Genomic DNA, 19,005 nt, shown 5'->3' with positions numbered 1-19,005 from the left:
CGTATGCGTGAGTGTTTAAATGCGGAGGGGTGGTAGTCGCACAAAAAAGCATGTGTTGATGCTACAAATTGTGCAAAAGATGATAAACAACAAGTTGCAAAGAGGTAGCATCCACTAGCGCGGGAAAACCGCGTATCTGTGCCCCAGCAGTGCAGCTAGGAAGAGACTCGAGCAGGTTGGGACAACAACCCCGGTTGGGGTTAAGTAAGATTAAAGTTAGTCAGTCCAGGACAGCTATGACGGAGTACAAGTGCGTAAACTTTTCCGAACTGTGTCGCCTGTGCGCGAGCACCAATGGTCCACGGTTAGGCATCTACTCGGACGAAGGGCGTAAGAAGCGTATAAACCACAAGATTGCAGAATCGCTCGGCATCAAGGTAAGTACTGTTTATATTAGCTTTTCGGACTGTGGAGGATTGATACGATGCAAAAGGGTAATAAGTGTTTGTTTTTTTAGATCACCGAATCGGATCGTTTGCCAAAATCCGTATGTACCGCTTGTTTGAAGCAGGTGGAAGCACACAAAGAATTTCGCGAAGCTGCAGTAAGGGCCCAGAGCTTGCTGGAAAGCTGTCTGCATTCCCGCAGTGTTGAGAACGGTGGCAAGGTTTACATCCGTGACGTGAAGGCGAAAGATACACCACAAACGGTGACCCGTACGCAGACAAGCGTGGTACACATTTCACCTACTACGACGGTCGCCAGCAACAGAACGTTGCAAGCAAAATCCACGCAGCAGCAGCAGCAGCAGCAGCGACAGCAACAACAACGGCAACAGCAAACCACAACAGCTACTGCTGCACCGATACTCATCAACACGGTACCGAAAAGCATTGTCCAGACGGTTAACGGCAGCGGTACGATCGTTAGCACGATAAGCAGTTCCGGTGCGAACGTACAACCTAACGTCTCTCTCTCAGCCGTACCATCCACCATGCGAACCAGCACCGGTGGAGACTTTCTTAGCTCCATCATACAGTCGGTGGGCATAAAAGCGGAGGGCGAAGTGAATCAAATGGTGCAAACAACGGGACACCAGCAGCAGCAGCAGCAGCAACAGCTAAATCAACCGCAAATACTGACCATCCAGAATCAGCAGCAACCGAACCAGCAGTACACGATAACATTCGATGCGGGAACCACGATCAAGGGAAACAACATACAGTACAAGCTGGAGAATAGTGCGCAGGCGCAAACGTAAGTTGGATCTTTCGGTCAGAGATAGTCACTGTAATGTAATGCTATTTACTCATGTACGTCTCACATTTAACATCTGCTTCAGGACCTTCACACAAGTGGATGAGTTTATTAAGATAAAATCGAGCCCACAGAAGCCGATTAAGCGAGACGCTGCACCAATTGCTAAGGTAATGCATTACAATCGATACCGTTTCCCATTCGAGTTTTGGCAACCATTTGAATTTAATTGAAAACCGAACATTCTCTTATACCATGCCATTTATTCCGCTGTTTAACTTTTCTCTCTATCTCTTTCCCTCTCTCTTCCGCAGACTGATGCAACAGAAGCAAAACGGAAACGGACCATTCAAATCATAAAACAACCGGTACAGCAAGCATCACCACAAAAGACAACCAACGTTGGCAACTTTACGATTGAAGCTCCAACCATTACATCGCCCGGCACTGCTGCTGGTACGGTTTCGTCGGCTAATATGATCATATCGAATGCTGGCACCATCTACACTTCCACCCCACAGAAGACGTACAATCTGCCGGAAGTAAAGCTTATCTCCAACAATAATAACAACAGCAACAACAGATGTATCGTACCGGTGGTGTTGAAGAGTGATGGCTCTACGGATGATGTTAGTAATAATAATAATAATAATAACAGCGCACCTACCATATCGATGCTCGGACAGCAGGTGGTAAGCAACGCGCCTCAGAACCAACAGGTGCAGCTACTACTAAAGTTCGAAACTGGACCGGACGGAGTGATGCGACTGGCACCGGTACAACATCCACCGTTGGCGATGCAGCAAACGGCAATGCCACAGTATAGTATGGCAACCATTGCCCAGCCGGTAACTGCCATGCCACCGATGACAATTATTGGACAAAACCAACCGATGGTACAGGCGCAAGTAAGCAACGGTAACTATGTGACGCTGGTCGGGAAAACGTCATCGCAGACACAAACGATTGCCGATAACGGTGGACAGCCGGCGAGCGTTGTCATGACGACGACACCAGTTCAACAAGCGGCGCTGCAACCAGTGCATCAGCATCAGCAGCAGCAGCAACAGCAGCAACAGCAACAGCAACAGCAACAGCAACAGCAACAGCAACAGCAACAGCAACAGCAACAGCAACAGCAGCAGCAGCAGCAACAGCAGCAACAGATACAAACACAAATCGTAAAGAAACCGCAACAAAGCACTAACACTACCACCACCGCAGTGCAACAAAACCAACAACGTGCCATTGTATCACATGCAACGTCGGCAGGACCGAAATCCGAACTACGTGTCGTCACCGCACCCCGCAAAGCTATACCACCCCGACAGCCGACATCTAATCCACCGAAGCTAGCTCATGCGGCCACCGCACCGAAACAAACCACTATCATCAATGGACAGGATGGAAACGGTCAGAAAGGCACCAGCAGTACATCAGCTGGTGACAAACCGGCCTCAACGACCGGTGGTCGTGTCGGACTTGTCATTACATCAGCGCGGTCACTAGCATCGTCGAATGGCAGCAACGTTTCTATGCTGAACAACACATCGGCTAGCAATTCATCCGAGAACCGTTCGCTTAGTGACCATGATAGTAGCGGCAACGAGAACGCCGAATCAAAAGCAGAGCGAAACGCCCAATCGTTGGTTGCATCGCAACAGATGAATGCAATTTCGGCAATGTCGAGCAAGACGGAGTCGGTCGCGTCCGATCAGCAAGCGAAAGGGTCCGGTGGTCGGCCGGGTGAGCATGTTGGCAATGCGACAGGACGGACGGATGGTGCTGTGAGCATTACGACGTGCGATGTGTGCCATAAAACGTTCGGGCGGAAGGAGCATTTGGTGCAGCATCTTAAATCGCACATCGGGCTGCGTCCGTTCAAGTGTGAAGCGGCGGACTGTAATAAAAGCTTCAGCCGCAAGGAGCATCTGCTGCGGCACACGGTTTCGCACACCGGGCAGAAGCAGTTCGACTGTGACAAGTGCCAAAAGATGTTTTCGCGCAAGGATAATCTCAACAAACACAGAAAGTGAGTATTTGTCCAGTAAAATGACCTTTGTTTCGCTTAGGGTGGCAATGTCTCTGTAGTTTTAAAACAAGATTTTTGAGATTAGAATAACCCACGGTCTGGCTACTTTATCTTAAGTTCGTGAGTCACTCCATTGGAGGGGCCTCAAGAGCTCTGGGATTTGCAATTACTAGCTTTCTTGACTTAGTTTCCCCTTTGGTTGGATTATCATTCGTAAGAGTATATTATTAAATTAATTATTCGATTTTGTCCTTTCATCAACAGAACGCACCAGGAACTACCGAACTCTTCAACTTTCAGCTGCAAAATTTGCAACAATGAATTCACGTCAAAGAATCAATTTCTGAAGCATAAGGTCACGAATGGCTGTTACGACGAGAAATCAGATCCGTTAAAGGTAAAAGGAGAGCAGGATTTTTTAAAAGAGATATTGCGCGCATTTGTACTGAAGCACTTCACTTTCCTTGCAGCCAACACTGACGAAGAAACAGATAGTAAAGCTGGAACCGAAACAGCAAACATCAGTAAACACGATCACCGTACTGGATTCGACCAGTACGGTGTCGAAAGCTTCCCAACCTCCCCCTTTGGCACAGGCTGTCGTACCAAGCGTGGTCGCTTCGGAACCACCGCAACAGGCAACGGTTGTGCAATCGGTACCACTAACCATCACCCATATGCCGACCGCAACCGCAACCATCCAGCTACCGATCCAGCAGCAAGTCCATCAGCTCATCCAACAGCAGCAGCCACAGTATCAAAACGGCACAACCACCCAGCAGCACCAGCAACAGCAGCAACAAATATTTACCATCCCCGCCCAGATACCAACAGCCAATGGCAAATCAATTATTCAGCACTTACAGATAGCACTTCCCAACAACATGACCGGTCAAACGTTGACAACGGTTTCGTCCGCTGCCAACAGTGGTACCGTACAGACGCTTACTAACGCGCAGGGTGCAACGCTGGCAAGTTTAGGTGCCGGCCGTACGACAATCATCAATTCCATGGATGGGAATGCGGTATTTACGTTGCCGTCGAACATTATCTTCGATACGCCGCAAATCATCACCACCAGCAGACAGTCGTAAGTTGAGCAACTTTTCCTAGTAAAAGTCAGCAGGCGACAGAAGCAGGGGGCTGGGTAAAACTGTGCTCTCTATCGATATGATCTTTAACGGTAAGAGTTAAAAAAGTGCTGCAAGGATCCATTCATCCCATTGTAATTATTGTACTATTTTATTCGCAAAGATCGCCTGCCATTTGCATGTGATTTAAAAGATTTCATAGTAAAGCATTTAGGAAGAGAGGGAATGTGTAAGATAAAATAAGATATCCCAGTGCAGTAGTCATAGTGCATTCATTAGCCGGATCTTAAAGAGTCTTAAAGAAAAGTGAATTAGTTTTAAAACCACTAAAGTGTTACTGTATATCGCTCGATAAGCGATAGAGCACAGGACGCAGATACGGGGCAGGCATTTATTGAAATGGAATCCCTTCTACGCCATCGTTATCGTACAAAAGCGAACTAATCAGGACAGCAGTGGTACAGGCAAGTAGAGTAATCATTGCTGCAATCATTAGATTACGAAGGCTTCAGGAGCTTATGTGTAAAATTATCCTTTAGCAGCATTATTGTGTTAATATACTAGGATTGGATAGAATTATACAGTATGAGCATATATGTATAGCGTAGCACCGACGATAGATCACTGACTGACCGATATGTGCGTTTTCCTCGAAGATCATGTAGCTTCTCGTTTTTGACACATTACCACAACGGTTGTTTTATTTGAAATTACCTTAAAGCTAGACGTTTAATTGTACATGCTTATGTGTTTTTAACGACTTTGCTCCAAACCTATGCATAGTTCAAACCCTCCAAACCCGTTCTGATGTATATAGTAAGTAACTTATCAATGATTTAAGGCTTGCAGTTGGGAAATATTCGACCAACAATAGCAACAGAGAGATTAGAAGATTAATTGTGGTAGTAGCATTAATTTATTACAGTAGATGTTTTAGCCGTAATCGGCATAATGCCTGTTTTATTGCCAGCCGAAATGAACGCACGTCACTGTAAAGTACAGTTGGGTCGTGTAAAACATTTCAATTTAACTTCTCTATTCACCCGTTTACTGCACCCCAAGAAGCCAATAAGTGTGTATTGATGCGAGATGCAGCATGGACGTTAGCAAGGTTATCATTATTACTACTTAAGTCAAACCAAATATATGTATTTAAAATGTACACCAGGTTTGTGTTGCAGTAAGAATTATAACAAAAGCAATGATCAAACGTCCGAAAACGGTGTCTTTTACAAATTTAAAAACTGTCTGAATGTACCAGAAAGTATGGGCATTCGTTCAGCTTACGCACCAACATATTACACTCATTCGTTTCGGTCCAATATTGCGCTGAGCATTTCTAGCGAGAAAGAACAATCAGTATATCATTCAAATACGTTTACGCATGCTAAAACACCTACCCGATACGTTATTATTTTGAAATAGACAAGTTCTGAATCATTCACATGAGATGAATTTGGTCAAAAAGTAAACGTTAATGTGGCAAAAATATCTCCTTCGACGGGTTTATTGACATCTAAAAGGCTGCTAGGCCCTGAGCTATGAAGAATTAAGGTTTTTAGTAGTCAACCAGTAGTGGAAGAACAGGTCATCCATCAATAACGAACTCCATTAAACCCAGAAATATGTGCAGATCTCCGACAAATCTCGTACAATCGGGCTGTAGAAGCCTCTAATGGGTCTTGTGCTGATTTTCCTAGGTTCCTTGTATGATCGTCCGAAATTTCAATAGTTCCCTTTAATGGATCCATCCTTAGTTTGACGAGATCGCTCATAGTATGAGACATAAATGAATCACATATCTGAAAATTCACTTATCTACTTACATTTTCACCTTCCCAGGCATTGGACGTGAGTGGAATTCGTTGTATACAAGGCTCCAAAACGTCCAATGGCAGAAGGTACGGTATGCTGCAGCAGTTGCGTGGATCGGTGAAGTTAAACACCTCTCTGCAGGAACGTTGAAACTTTGTCGAAGGATACAAACGTGGAAACGGTGGTTTACGGTACACTACACGTGTGCAATAAAACGGCCATTCACCTGTGCGTACGACTGGTTAGCGAACGTTTCAGGCAACTGTATTATTAGTTGTTCATTGATGCAGTTGTTTACCAGAGAAAGTATCCACCATACACAAACGGTTAGCAACCTCATTTTGAGTGGTTAAAGTGGGTTTGAACTCAGGTTTATATGTGGGAATATGGCAGGGCGGCCAATAGCTTTTTAACGACTATTTAATGTTGTTTATGGATTCCGTCTTTTTTTCATATAATGGTACATTTCTCTATATTCTATTATCATGAACAAGGCACAAGGCTTCTGTATCGGTGAATTGGTTCGTTTCATTGATAGAAATTTAAACAACTCTAAATCTTCCATACATGCAGAAACAGGTAGTGACAGTTGTTCAAAGCTGGTACAACACTACTACAATGATCGTTGTTATAGTTCCAGTGAGCGTCAGGACAATCCTGCAAATAAACGAGAAGCACCCAAGACGCGAGTTTAAGGACGGTAATGTTTAGCCAGAACCACTTAGTTTACCCTGTAAATGATCGAAAAAATACACTCGAGATACCGAATAGAGAGCGGAATGCATTGGGATGAAATTAAATTTTTGGCCACATACTGCAGATAGAATGTTCCTGCCTGTAACGATAGCAGAAGATATCATTAGTGAAGATTTGAAGCCTTGCTTCCATTCGGTCAGCCCAACGCCTCCCTACCACAATCAAATTGTAACACTTTCTGGCGGCCCTTTCGAACGCTTGTGTCCACACAACGGATTCGTTCGGAACCCGATCAAGCAGCACCTTAACTGCTTGGTCCCTAAGAAACTGTTGGTTTACTAGGATGCCCGTTTCGTTCAGCACACACTCAGCCAGACACTGTTGAAGGAGATCAGGGGAAATAAAAAAAAGGAACCAAATGTCTCTTATTCCTCAGGGTCACTTGTTTCATACATTGGCGGGTATTGGTTCAGGAACTCCTTGTGGGACGGGAGGTAGGGGACGATTGTGACAACTCTGGATGACATCGTCCGACAATAGCCGAGGCATCTGGCAACACTCTTGAAAATTGACCTCTTCCAGAATTTGTTTGCAGTTGCTATCGGTGTACTGTTTGAAAAAAAAAGCGATTAAGTTGACTCCAATTTATGCTCTGGTAGATTACTTAGTCTCACTGTGCCTACCGATATTTGTGAAACTCCAAAGCGGAAAGTGCATAAAACGAAAAAGGCAACAATACAGCAATGGATCATATCTTTTTTATGTATTGCTTTATTTTGTTTTTTTTTGATGGTGATCTACAACACTGTCCCGTCTGTTTAGTTTACCTGCCAGCTAATGACTATCAGTAGTCTAGACGAGACTAGACAGTGGGTGATAAAAAGTATATTTTAAAACTCTCAAGTATGGCATCATTAATAACGAATCAACGACCGTTAGTGTCATTAGGGAGGCTATCACGTGGTTTTTTACAAAGCATACACACGCACATAGTCAATCGTAAGTTCCGGTTCGGTCCATGTGCGATACCACGTGTTGCGGTTCTGGTAGAAAAAGTATTCCGCCTTCGGGCTGGTATTGTTCCAGGGTTTGGGTGTTTTCGACGGCCCAGTTAAGGAGAGGTCCGGGAAATCCTTCACTCCACCAACTCCAACACCAAGCGAAATGTAGAACTAAATTGAAAAAAAAAACGTTGTTAAATTGTTACCGACGTAAAGGTTTATCCACGTTTGCACATACGTCACGATCAAACGGTGCTAGTGGTGCGTCCGCATTCCACAGGTTCGCCTGGGTTAAATTTTGCTGCTGCGCGTGCTGCCGGAAGTTCGGTCGCAACGTGCCATACTGAAACCCATCGACGGTAAGCATAATCTGGTCCGGTGTCCATATCAACCCGTACACGTGGAACTGATCGCCGAAATGATCGTCGTTCACATTGGAGCGCAAAAAGTCCGACCGTACCGGCCCAGTGTTGGTGATGAGTACACCGCCCCGCAACCGGTGGCCATCGATTTGTTTGCCGTCCCGTGAAACCAGCATCCGGTTCGACAGGATGTGAGCGATCCACATTTGCCCGGATGCGTAGTCAGCATATCCGTAGTAATTTTCGTACGGCTGGAGGAAAAGTTCTGGAAGTGGGTAAAGCAAATGCTAGGACTGTCTTGCTCTGGAGAATGCGTCACAGGGGGAGAGGGGGGGGGGGGTGACTTACGTGGAAAAATCCAATCTCCCTTCGGTAGCTTAGCACGTATCTCGACACGCCCGTACCGGAAGCGGAAATGATTTTTGGTGTTCAATTTAGCGGACACCACAGGCGGCAGTATCGTCGAGCGGGCGGCTTTCCGTTGACATTCGTACGGATTGTTGGTTGGTGAGGTACAGCTGTCGGAAAGAGTTAGGGAAAATGGGATGTTAACAGCAACAGTGAGATGTCCAGATATTATTGAGTGTGCGTTCGGTCGATTCGGTTAAACATTCTGCCAAAAACCGTGCGTATCTCGGTCCGTGTTTCTTGTCTCCAAAAAACAATTACTTTCTCAACGAAAGAGTATGTTCCTCTTACATGTTGTTTGTGATTGTAACGCTAACTACTGTTTGTGATTGTAACGCGTGATTGTAACGCAGTTGTACCGTGCTCCAGCTTACCCTTCCAGTACGAGCTCTCCGGTGCGGATCCGTTCGTCGGTGTAATCCGGGTTCATGTTAACAAGCGTCGGCACTATTACAAGACGACCCGCTGCGATGTAGCTGTTTTCCGGTAAGTTTTGGTACGACACAAATTCCGCCGACTGAAACGTGATGAAAATGGCATATTTTCAAACATCTTCTCCGATTTTCTTTCCGGATCCATTTCATGCGCCCACTTACATCCGTGTCCAGTGGAATGCGTAGCTCGTGCTGCCATTTCGGTGCGAAGCTACCCTGCTCGAATGTGTCCTCGAAGATAAGCTTCCCGGCACATGTTGTTTTCCCTCCGTTATAGGTGGTAAGCGTATGTGGACAGGGTGGCACGGTTGTAGTGGTGGTGGTAGTGGTGGTGGAAGTTGTCGTTTTTGGAGCAACCGTCGCCTTGGACCGGAGTACGGTATGTTTCTTGTCCGTCAGCCAGTACCCTTGGTCGGCAAACTGGACGTACACCCAGTAGTAAATGATTGTCCCGTTTGGGAGGGCCGGTTTGTTGGTGTCGTACAGCCAGAGACCATTTTCATCCGGTGCTAGTACGTCTTCCGCATAATCGCCCTCTTCGAACTTCTCGAACGGTTTGTTAAGACGCGCGTGGAACGCAAACATCTGTAGGCCCGGGGTGTCTGCGGAAGCGATAGCGATTGATTAGGAGAGTTTGATTTTGTTATGGATCTCCTCCAAAAATGCACACATACCCGGTATGCTGGCACGGAAACCTCGCGCAGTTGGGTACTCGAAACGTACGTTAGGAATCGTATAGGCCACCGTATGACCAACTAGTACCAAAATTAAAATCCACTTCATTTTACGTCTTAAAATGCACCATACACGCTGGGATTCACCTCGAATTAACGAGCCCGATTTTGACAACCAGACAAGAACTTGCACAATCTCTTCCAAGAGTTGATGCCGCACTCTCATATACAGCTTGTCAAACAGGTTTCAAACTGTGCTCTTGACCACGTTGCTTCAGAACTTCCTTTAAATGCATCTCTAAGCTGATTCTCTCACAGCGCTTTGGTTCTCTTGCTCGAAAGAAAAGATCAGCTGTATGGATCAGATTGCTCTTGAATTGGGATGCGCACCATGCCATTGACCATGGAGCGTGCTGCTAAAGGGGGATGATTCTCTCCATCTTGAACGAATGGGGATGCTCAAAAGAGGCGTTTTGTGTCACAATAGGGGGATTCCCTTTCGTGATCAACGATCGAGGGGAGAGCATGTTCGATGCAAGAGACTTGAAGCATAAACGTAACATCTTTTTGTAAATATTATGATAAAAAAAATTATTTAAGTTATAACATTTTATGTATAAATCATGCCCAATAATTTTTAAATATGTTTCTCTCAAAGCAAGATAAATTTAGCTCTGTTTGTTTTCAACTAAATGTAGCAATACAGCTTACTATTGTGTAGTGAATTTCACTCTGAAGGCTCCGGTAGTTTGCAAACGTCATGAGAATGTCACCCAAACAATCCAGCCATCATTTTGCTGCTATTAAACTCAGTACGATTTTAATTTTCCGTCGCAAAGTGCTTTTGGATCGGTCGTAATGGCGACAACGTCCTAGGTCTTCATAAAGCAGGACCAGGATAATCAGGAGGATAAACTATTCAACTAGTTGGTACTAAACAGTCTAGTAAGCCATTCGATGATCGGTGTAGCTCTAGTGGATCATTAGGCCAAGAAGTAAAGAACTTTTTCCGGCGGGTCCAACAACATTTTGATATATTTTCAAGTGATAACTTATATGAAACAATAGATTGGTTTATTCATTTTGAGAAGTTAAAATAATGTATGGTAAAAAGGTTTCTTCTTCGCCTTAAAGCCTTAAAACCTCTATAAATAAATTTAAAAAATTCTCACTGCAGGCCAGACACTGTATAGAATCGGCTATCATATTCATAGTTCAACTATTTATTTCCGTAATCAAAACAAATGTTATACTGCAGCCCAAACCTTAGGCAGAAAGTGCACTGCGAAAACGCAATTATTCGCCATCATATATTCATTTCGTGTAGATAACTTAAGCGAAACCTCAATTGTAGTAAAAAACAAACAAAAAACTAATTAAACAGCAAAGCCATAGTATGTGGCAATGCCTCTGAACATTTGCCAGCAGGTTGGTAGCGATGCGTGGTACTGCACTTACTTGAAACCTCACCGATTTCAGCCCGGCAGGCGTATGGCAATGATATAATTTATTAATATACCCTTACCAAGCCTTACCGTATCCTATCAACCGAAAATTAAGTCATAAATTCATTACACAACGAAAAAAAAAAGCAGAGGAACACAAGTTCTGCCCCACTTTCGACAAACAGTCGAAAGCTTGGGCTAAACAGTGAGCCGCCCCGATTGGACTGACCACAGTTTGTATACATCGTTGATTTTTCCGAGCGCTAGTCGAGCCTGAAGAGACAAGCGTTCACGACCCCAGACGACCAGAGCAGTAAGCCTAACCGTTAGGCAGAACCCCTCAGGACACACGTGCAGAATTAAAACGCCTGCACTGGGGGATTGGAAGTAATGAAAGCACGAAGATGATAAGGCAGTCACATAGAGCGAGAGAGAGAGAGAGAGAGAGAGAGAGAGAGAGAGAGTATCTAACAAAACCAAAGCAAATATCAAATGGTCAAATGGTTGGAGCCGGCGCTGGCGGCCATAATCCTGAAATATAACCATTCGCCAGCATCAAAACGTTGTAACGATGCGAAGGAAAGCACAATCTTTCGATGCTTCTGCCAAGCATGAAGCGCATCGTGGCTAGCCCTAATGGTGGAATTTTTCGAAAGCTTTTGCCACGGCCACGTTTGCGTTAGGTAAACAAGATGTTAATTAGTCGAGAGAAATGACGAATGGTGGGGTGTTTTTTTTACTTGGCCGGACGAGATCTCTCAAAAACTTCCGGAAGCCTAGCCTTCGCGTGGGTGGATTCGTCGCGAGTGTTCAGGGGGAACGGATCCGACACGATTCAATTTCCGGAAATGAGAAGCGTGTCTTGCTAACGTTGAGCTTGTGCGGTTCCGCGCAGAAACGCTCAGAGTGTGTGCGTATTTTTTACGTGTTTAATTTTTGCATCCACTTGTGCGGTAAGGTAGGCTGCTTTTAAATTGTAAAAGTGTGGTTTACATTGACACTAAGCACAGGGGACACTTTGTCGCTTGTTGGACCGAACGTACGCACGAATAACACCGGATATGAGTGTTTGGAACGTGTTGTAAGTGGGACGGAAAACTTTACCGTAGCCGGATGTACTGTTGCCTGAGTTTGTACTCAATTTTGGATGGTCGAGTTAAAAATTAAAGACACTTTTATAGTATTCTACATACTAAATCACTACTTGGTAGATATGGCAGACCAAAAGTTCTTCTAAAGGCAAACTGCCAAAAAGTAAGCAAATTTTGTCCACAGGGTTTTAAACTGCTCATGATCATCTACCGTTTTCTGCCCATTATTTGGCCCTTTCGGTCCATTATATTTACACGACTAAGCAGAATTTAGCGCGCGGATGTCCGGTATTGTTTTAGTTCGCATCCGTTTGGTTTATCCATTAATTCGTTTTGCATTATTGAAGAATTTGTACAGCTTTCAGATCGTAAGCTATTCGTTGCCAACTTATTGTGGTGGGAAGAAGAATATTTGTATTCTCAGTCGCCATGTGGTGGGAAGAAGAGATTCACTGTCGCCATGTGGTGGAGAAGAAGAAACTCGGACTTATAATCGCGACGAGAACAGAACAACGTGATTGCTAAATGTGCGGACCAATATCTTTCTTTCATCTGACTGTCCAGGCAGTCTGAAGATTCTAGATGAGAATCTTCCTTACAGGAAAGTTGGAGACATCGAGGCCTTACCTTTGGTAGGGGGACTCTCGATGCTCATCGGCGGAGCAAGTCGGCCAGGCGACTTTGGATGTTCAGAAGGAATATCCCTTACTGGCATGTTGGAGGTTTGAGGCCTTACCTTGGGTAGGGGGACACTCAAACCTCTAGAAAGAATTGAATGCAAGGTTTAGCTTATTGTACCTTCTCTCTGCCTGTCTGTGTGGTGTCTCTCGAAGGCTTCCAAGACCGTTTTATTTATACCCAATTCTTACAATAGTTTTTGCTCGTTTTTGTAGCCAATATTGTTTCTTAGTGGTTGTTCTTATTGCTATTGCATTTAGTACAAAAATATTTACGTAAGCATAAAATGTGTCACGGTGCGATTGATTGCTGCACTTGCAAGAAATGTGTCGGATATCATTCGTCGTTGGATCTATATGCTTGCTATGCATGAAGTTACTTGTTTGTGTTTTGTTGTTTTGTGTTGCTGACCACTGTCTAGACTCGCTGGTTGTTTTGAACTGATATCATATTGCATTGAGTCGCTCGCTAGCCGGGTGCGCTGGTAAGTGTTTGAATGTTCATGTTAAGGCGTGCGCGTGGTCAAAATAGCTGAATGTACATTTCTCACGCTCTTGGCTAATGCAGGTTATTTGTTAAATTGGTGAATTTCCGCTCACCGTAGAATGCTACGTAAGGCTTATTGTATGCGAAATAATGTATACTCTAGTGAGATGTTTAGCAGATATGCTACATTATTTTTAAGTACCTTTAAGCGAATAGTTTGGTAAGAGTAATTTTTTTATTATAATTATACATTAACTACATGAATGTTGAGGTGGTTCGATAGCAGATGAAACAGCGGTACCGGTCTTCGCACGTCAGAACTATGGTTCAAATCCCATTCGGACCATTGAGTGATGGTAGTGAGGATTGACTATCCAACTGCGTGGTACTCAATAAGTCTATTAAGACATTGAACAACCGGGCGTGACTTAGAATATGAGGCCGTTAAGCCATGAAGAAATAGAAAAAAAAGAATCTTAAAAAGTACTTTATTATTGCCTACACTACGGACATCCACTCCCAGCCTTTATTCGATTTGGACTAAGAATTTGTTAGAGAGCTAGATATAATTTTTAACGATTTAATTATTGTTGTTTTGCTGTTCGGGCCACGCCACGAGAATGATATCAAACCTGTGTCCAACCGATAGGCAATTATCACACGATATTGACCTGTTTTGTATAAAAGCGTTGTTTTATCTTTCGAATGATTAAACTGGCCTATTTCTATTGGTTTTTACACCATCCTATTTGTTAAGAAATTCTTCACATCGATGCTTTTAAAATCTGCAATGATTTCCTAACACGATCAATATTTTAATAGTAATTTGCTATATCCAATCCGACTCCAGAACGGATCCTAATTACAATTAAATTAAGATTTTTAGTCTACAATCAACGAGCTGTTTCAGCATTCCAATAGAGCAAAATTCGCCTTATATTTTACATTGTATCAACCGGTCGAATAATCCTGCTCACATCCATTTCCTGTTACACGAACCATCTCCGCAACCTGCTGGCCCGCAAATATCTAGCTTGATATTTTGGGGTGAAACCATTCACTGCGTGTTATCTATGGGCTTGGGCTATATTCTACGATATTCTTCCATCGATTTCATGCCCATCCCTTTGCCAGCAGATAGGCCAAGGCGTGTTATAATTCTCTCACCCCCGTGCTGAAACCATCCCAGCTGTCGGTTGTCGATTTCAATCACTCCAACCCATCGTTCTCCGCAAACCGTTCGGAAGAAGCCTCCATCCGTTCCCGCCACACGCCTTCCTCGCCACTGCTCGAGGCGAAGGTTAAAGGACAATGCTTCCGGCATTTCGCTCCCTGATATTCGATGGCAATTTAGACGCTTCACGCCAATCCCACCGTCATCTTCGTCGTCGTCGCCGTTCTTCGCTGCCAGCTTCCATAGAAATGCTAATTTCTTTCATTGAAAGCAAAACTTCACTATCACCAGCGCCCATCGCCGCCGAATGACGTCATAGAGCAAACGGTTGGCAAGCGCGCGGTGTCACCGGTGGGGAGGGCCAGGACATCAGCAACCAGGCAAACAAAGCGCCACGGCAATGGGCTCCCGATGCCCAACGATCAATGCCGTCCGGTGTTGGTCCCGAGTCGGGTGGGTTGGAGGTTGGAAAAAATCGATAACTCCATCACTCCGGGAGGTTTTGGGAAGGTGGCCGTTCGGCAATCGTTGTCATATTGTTGTTTTTGATGGGCAACAGGGTGCGAAGGGGTAGTAGATTTACTTTGTGAGGATTGGTAGGAAAGGGCAAGGCCCTGGCCTGGCAGATGATGGGCGGATAATAAAGAAATCTAGTCATTAGGGACAACGGTACTCGGAGATCGTTCAGCGCGCGATCCCAAACAACTTATTTGCGCCCGTGCACCCGTGAGGTCCTCCTGTTTTTGGGGTGATTGAAGTGTGTCTTTTATTAAACGTCAGCGCGCGTGAAGTGTCACGGCGTTTGCATTCGGTGCCCTCCGTTGTAAAAGGCTCGGTTAGTTTATAATCATCAAAGCAGTGTGATGGCCCGCTGACAGTGGCTGATTGCTAAATAGCGATGGGATAGGGTGGGATGGCAAAGCATTGCTGCTGCTAATGACTTAGCCCGACCACCAATCGTCTCATGTCCGATCTGTCATCGTTGCTGTCGGCAAGGATCAAAAGTGGATCCGTGATTCGCCCTGCACGTGCAGAGAGCTCAATTGGAGCGGCTAGCTGCCGGGCGCTTTTCACGTTAACTACACGCGACAAACGCCACACGCAATATGGTCGAGTGCTTTTCAACAACCTGTGGCGGTAATTATGTTTGCTTGCTTCCGGTAAATTATTCAACTGAAACAAGCTTCACTATTGACTGCGCAATGGCAGTGAAAGGAATGGACCTAAGAAGGAGGACCAATTGACAGGTGAATGGTGAATTGTTTAGAAATTTGATTTATGTAGAGGAGCCTATGTTTATTTGTTATTGTTGTTTGATAAACTCATCTTTGTATTTATCTAATTCTCAAAGGGAATTGGTTCAATATTAAGAATTCTATTGGATATTTTCCTAGTGACGCACCTTTTTGGTGATAATTTCGTATCAAATAACATTTGTTTGGGTAAAATGTTTACCTATAAATGAGCGTTTAAATATAAGTATATAGAAAATGAATCATATTGCAGCCAATGGTGGTGCTATAAAAGCTCTCTTTTCTAAATTCTCCAACAAAATAGGATCCATTTGCATGGGATGCTCCATGCGTTAGTAACAAAATGAGGGTGGAAAAACAACTTCAGTAACATTGTTTTCGTCCAGCGTGCCCTCCAGTTGAGGTTCGGACGCTCGTTCGTTATGCTCACATCCACACACATTGACGCCAGCAAGCTTCACACGTCCCACAGCACCAGCGGAGACCGATGGAGGCGCCTGGCACGTCTCTGGAAAATGGTTGATGAAACAAACGGCAAGCAGAAACTCCGTGAACGCTTCGTGGTGGGCGAGAAGCGTCAGAAGCGCAATTTATTACGCCATCAGTTCTACGCCACTACCACGAACCACTCGTCGTGGTTCGTACACGACGGAAATGGCAAATGACGGCGAACGTTCGCTGATACAACGTGGAACGTCCTGACGCGGAAGTTATCCGACACGGTGAGGACTTCCGCACTAGCTGAAGCTGCTGTAGCTGGGTGTATGTTGTTCCTCGACAAACGATGGGAAATTTGAAGCTAAGGAGTGTTGGGTGATCATGGAAGTAGAGTGTTATCGCTACTAGGACGCCGTGACGTCACTGGTGTGTTGTAATTTTGTTAAGGGGGCTTTTTAAAAAGTGGGACTTGATGGGTGTGCTAAAGGTCACAAAAAGACTAGCAACGAGTGATTCTATTACAAAATTAGAAAACGAAGTATTTTACTGATATCCAGTTCTTGAAGTTATGCAGTACTAAGAGTACCATATGGGATGTTTCTTCAAGTGTTTACAGTTTATAGTTAACAGGCTTTTGTACATATTTTTTGAAAAACTATAACAAACCAATTTTCAGATATTCAATTTTGACTCATAACACATTCCTAACGCTCTATCTTGCACGGCCGTCCATCGCGGCGGTAAATGGACAACGATCTCAATGTTTGCCGTTGATATTATGGTTGGTTTTGCCGGTGGCTTCCGTAAGGGCGTTTGCAAACACCCTCGCTAGTCGTTTTGCAACAACGTTTTGCATACACTCTGGCCTGCATTCCTTCCCACAATATCCGTCCAAGAGCGTCCCCGACCAGTTCTTCCCCTGTGCTGATGAGCCGGACAGTATGTCACTGATAAGCACCGAACGATACCGTACGCCTTTTCATTGGTCCCTTCCGTTGCTCTCAGCTCCACCTCCGGTCGCCGGTGTTGGTGACCACCATTCTTTCCGCTCCATCACGTCACATTCGTTGCCGTCATATCGGCGTGTGTAAACAGAAATGTGGCGCACACAAACCAAACGCCACCAGCAACAACAACACGGCCAGAAGCACGTGAAATTGCCGAACACGCGTACGAAGAGCATAAACCGTTGTGTTGCGAGAAGGTGTATGGAGCGTACGCGCGCGCGCGCGCTCACACATGGTGCCGCGTTCTTTTATGTTATTACCGTCTCACGCAAACCATTGCCAATAGACAAACAAACCAGACGCCATTCTGGCCATCCTCCATCCGGTTTTGGGGATCCTTTTTTTTGGAAGGGAGGGTGGGTGGAGGAGGGAAGTAGTAGGTCGCGTTGCCTGTTGGGTACACCGGGTACATGTTTTGCTTCACACCGCACATACACATACACCGAAAGCGGCTTTCCCCAGCACGAGAGCGAGCAAGTGTTTGGGGTTCTCACGCACTTTTATTTCACAGAGCGAGCGCATACGGAACAGCGGGTAAAACGTACATACACGCACACGAACGCGCGCGCGCGCGTTCGAGCAGTCAGGATTCGAGCAGTTGTTTGGAGAGCCGAATAGTAAATCTAGTAGCCGCCACCGGATACGCTCTCGCTCTTCCAGTTTACTGCGAATGGTTGCCGCGATCGGTTGCGCTTCTAGGCCGTGGTGCGTGTCGTCGTGTGTTCCCGGTCATTTTGGATAGGTTTCGCTGTTCCGTGCTCCGTGGAAGGAACGCGAATTAGACGGATGAGAGCGGTGCTGGTGCACTGGGTGTCCTTTCTTCGTGTGCGACGGCACACGGCGGTTCACATCATTCCTGCCTGCACGTCATCAGTCAACCGGGGGACATCAGGTTGGTTAGGACACTAGGAATTTGCGCTCCTCGTACTCACTGTGTAGTTATGATCGCAGGTGACATTGCTGTCTTTTGTAGTGTTGAGCAGTAGCAGTCTTTGAAAAAGAAAAAAAAATGGTGTGTGTGTGTTTTGCTTGGCAACCGTTACCGTGCAAATCGATCGTGATTGAACCTAGTGCAAATGTATGTTTGGTGTGTGTGTGTGGTGCGCCCTTTTCAATATGACTGATGATTTTCCATTGCAAAGGTTTCCTTATAGGTTTAAGAGAGGGGAAAAAATTACATTACAATTTTAATTCGTTCGACTTTCCGCTGTCGTCTAATCGAGATTTTATTTTTTTCGCTGGTTTATTCTTTTACTACCTCATGTATATGTGTGCATTTTTGTGTTTCAAGTGTGTAGAACGTTCGCGTGTTTCTAGCATTTTTTTATATTTTGTCTATCTTGTGTGTATTCCGGCGTACGGAACGGAACATCTGCAACCTATTTGCTGCTCGAATTTCAGATCAAACGCCACCAACGCGTGTGTACCGTTTCAACGCGCTGCTCTGCCCATGGGGCGATGGTGGGGACAGTTACCATATGGATTGATGGTTCTGTTTGGTTCGGCATCATGTATCGCATCCGTACGGTGCGAGCGCGTATTAGTGACGAGCTCGAGCGTCCCAACACCACGCACACGCGACTGTCGATCGTGTTGTGCCGGATTTAAGCCTTGTGCGTTCGTTCGTTTTTTTTCTCTCTCGCTCTTCCTTCTTAACCTTTTATTCCCCCAACTCCCTTCACGACCCTTTCCTTTACCAAATGCGGAACCATACCGGGCCGGG

General features: G+C 45.1%; 6 protein-coding genes across 6 annotated transcripts in view; 2 read left to right on the top strand and 4 right to left on the bottom strand.

The window, feature by feature from the left end:
- LOC126562905 (MIT domain-containing protein 1) overlaps window positions 1-19,005 on the bottom strand; it is a 458,992-nt gene that overhangs the window by 119,341 nt on the left and 320,646 nt on the right. The window lies entirely within an intron of this gene.
- LOC126561486 (diacylglycerol kinase 1) overlaps window positions 1-19,005 on the top strand; it is a 483,147-nt gene that overhangs the window by 395,593 nt on the left and 68,549 nt on the right. The window lies entirely within an intron of this gene.
- Window positions 237-4,323, top strand: LOC126561478 (transcription factor Sp4). The gene is made up of 6 exons (XM_050217649.1): window positions 237-377; window positions 458-1,197; window positions 1,283-1,367; window positions 1,512-3,229; window positions 3,494-3,626; window positions 3,700-4,323. Exons 1-6 carry the CDS (start codon window positions 237-239, stop codon window positions 4,321-4,323), a joined length of 3,441 nt encoding a protein of 1,146 aa, XP_050073606.1.
- On the bottom strand, window positions 5,558-6,475 carry LOC126561085 (uncharacterized). The gene is made up of 3 exons (XM_050217031.1): window positions 6,362-6,475; window positions 6,147-6,287; window positions 5,558-5,659 (listed from the first exon to the last, which is right to left on the bottom strand). The coding sequence occupies exons 1-3, from the start codon at window positions 6,473-6,475 to the stop codon at window positions 5,558-5,560; spliced, it is 357 nt and encodes a 118-aa protein (XP_050072988.1).
- On the bottom strand, window positions 6,688-7,562 carry LOC126563472 (uncharacterized). Its single transcript, XM_050220116.1, has 5 exons — window positions 7,515-7,562; window positions 7,285-7,440; window positions 7,048-7,209; window positions 6,866-6,970; window positions 6,688-6,792 (listed from the first exon to the last, which is right to left on the bottom strand). Exons 2-5 carry the CDS (start codon window positions 7,378-7,380, stop codon window positions 6,688-6,690), a joined length of 468 nt encoding a protein of 155 aa, XP_050076073.1. The 5' UTR covers window positions 7,381-7,440; window positions 7,515-7,562.
- Window positions 7,800-9,823, bottom strand: LOC126562153 (gram-negative bacteria-binding protein 1). The gene is made up of 6 exons (XM_050218580.1): window positions 9,711-9,823; window positions 9,199-9,638; window positions 8,977-9,119; window positions 8,543-8,712; window positions 8,071-8,459; window positions 7,800-8,003 (listed from the first exon to the last, which is right to left on the bottom strand). The coding sequence occupies exons 1-6, from the start codon at window positions 9,817-9,819 to the stop codon at window positions 7,800-7,802; spliced, it is 1,455 nt and encodes a 484-aa protein (XP_050074537.1). The 5' UTR covers window positions 9,820-9,823.

This window comes from Anopheles maculipalpis, chromosome 3RL (genome assembly GCF_943734695.1).
Source record: "Anopheles maculipalpis chromosome 3RL, idAnoMacuDA_375_x, whole genome shotgun sequence".
NCBI classification, from domain to species: domain Eukaryota; kingdom Metazoa; phylum Arthropoda; class Insecta; order Diptera; family Culicidae; genus Anopheles; species Anopheles maculipalpis.
The sequence above is the reverse complement of the archived record's forward strand: the minus strand, read 5'-3'. Positions and strand labels throughout refer to the sequence as shown.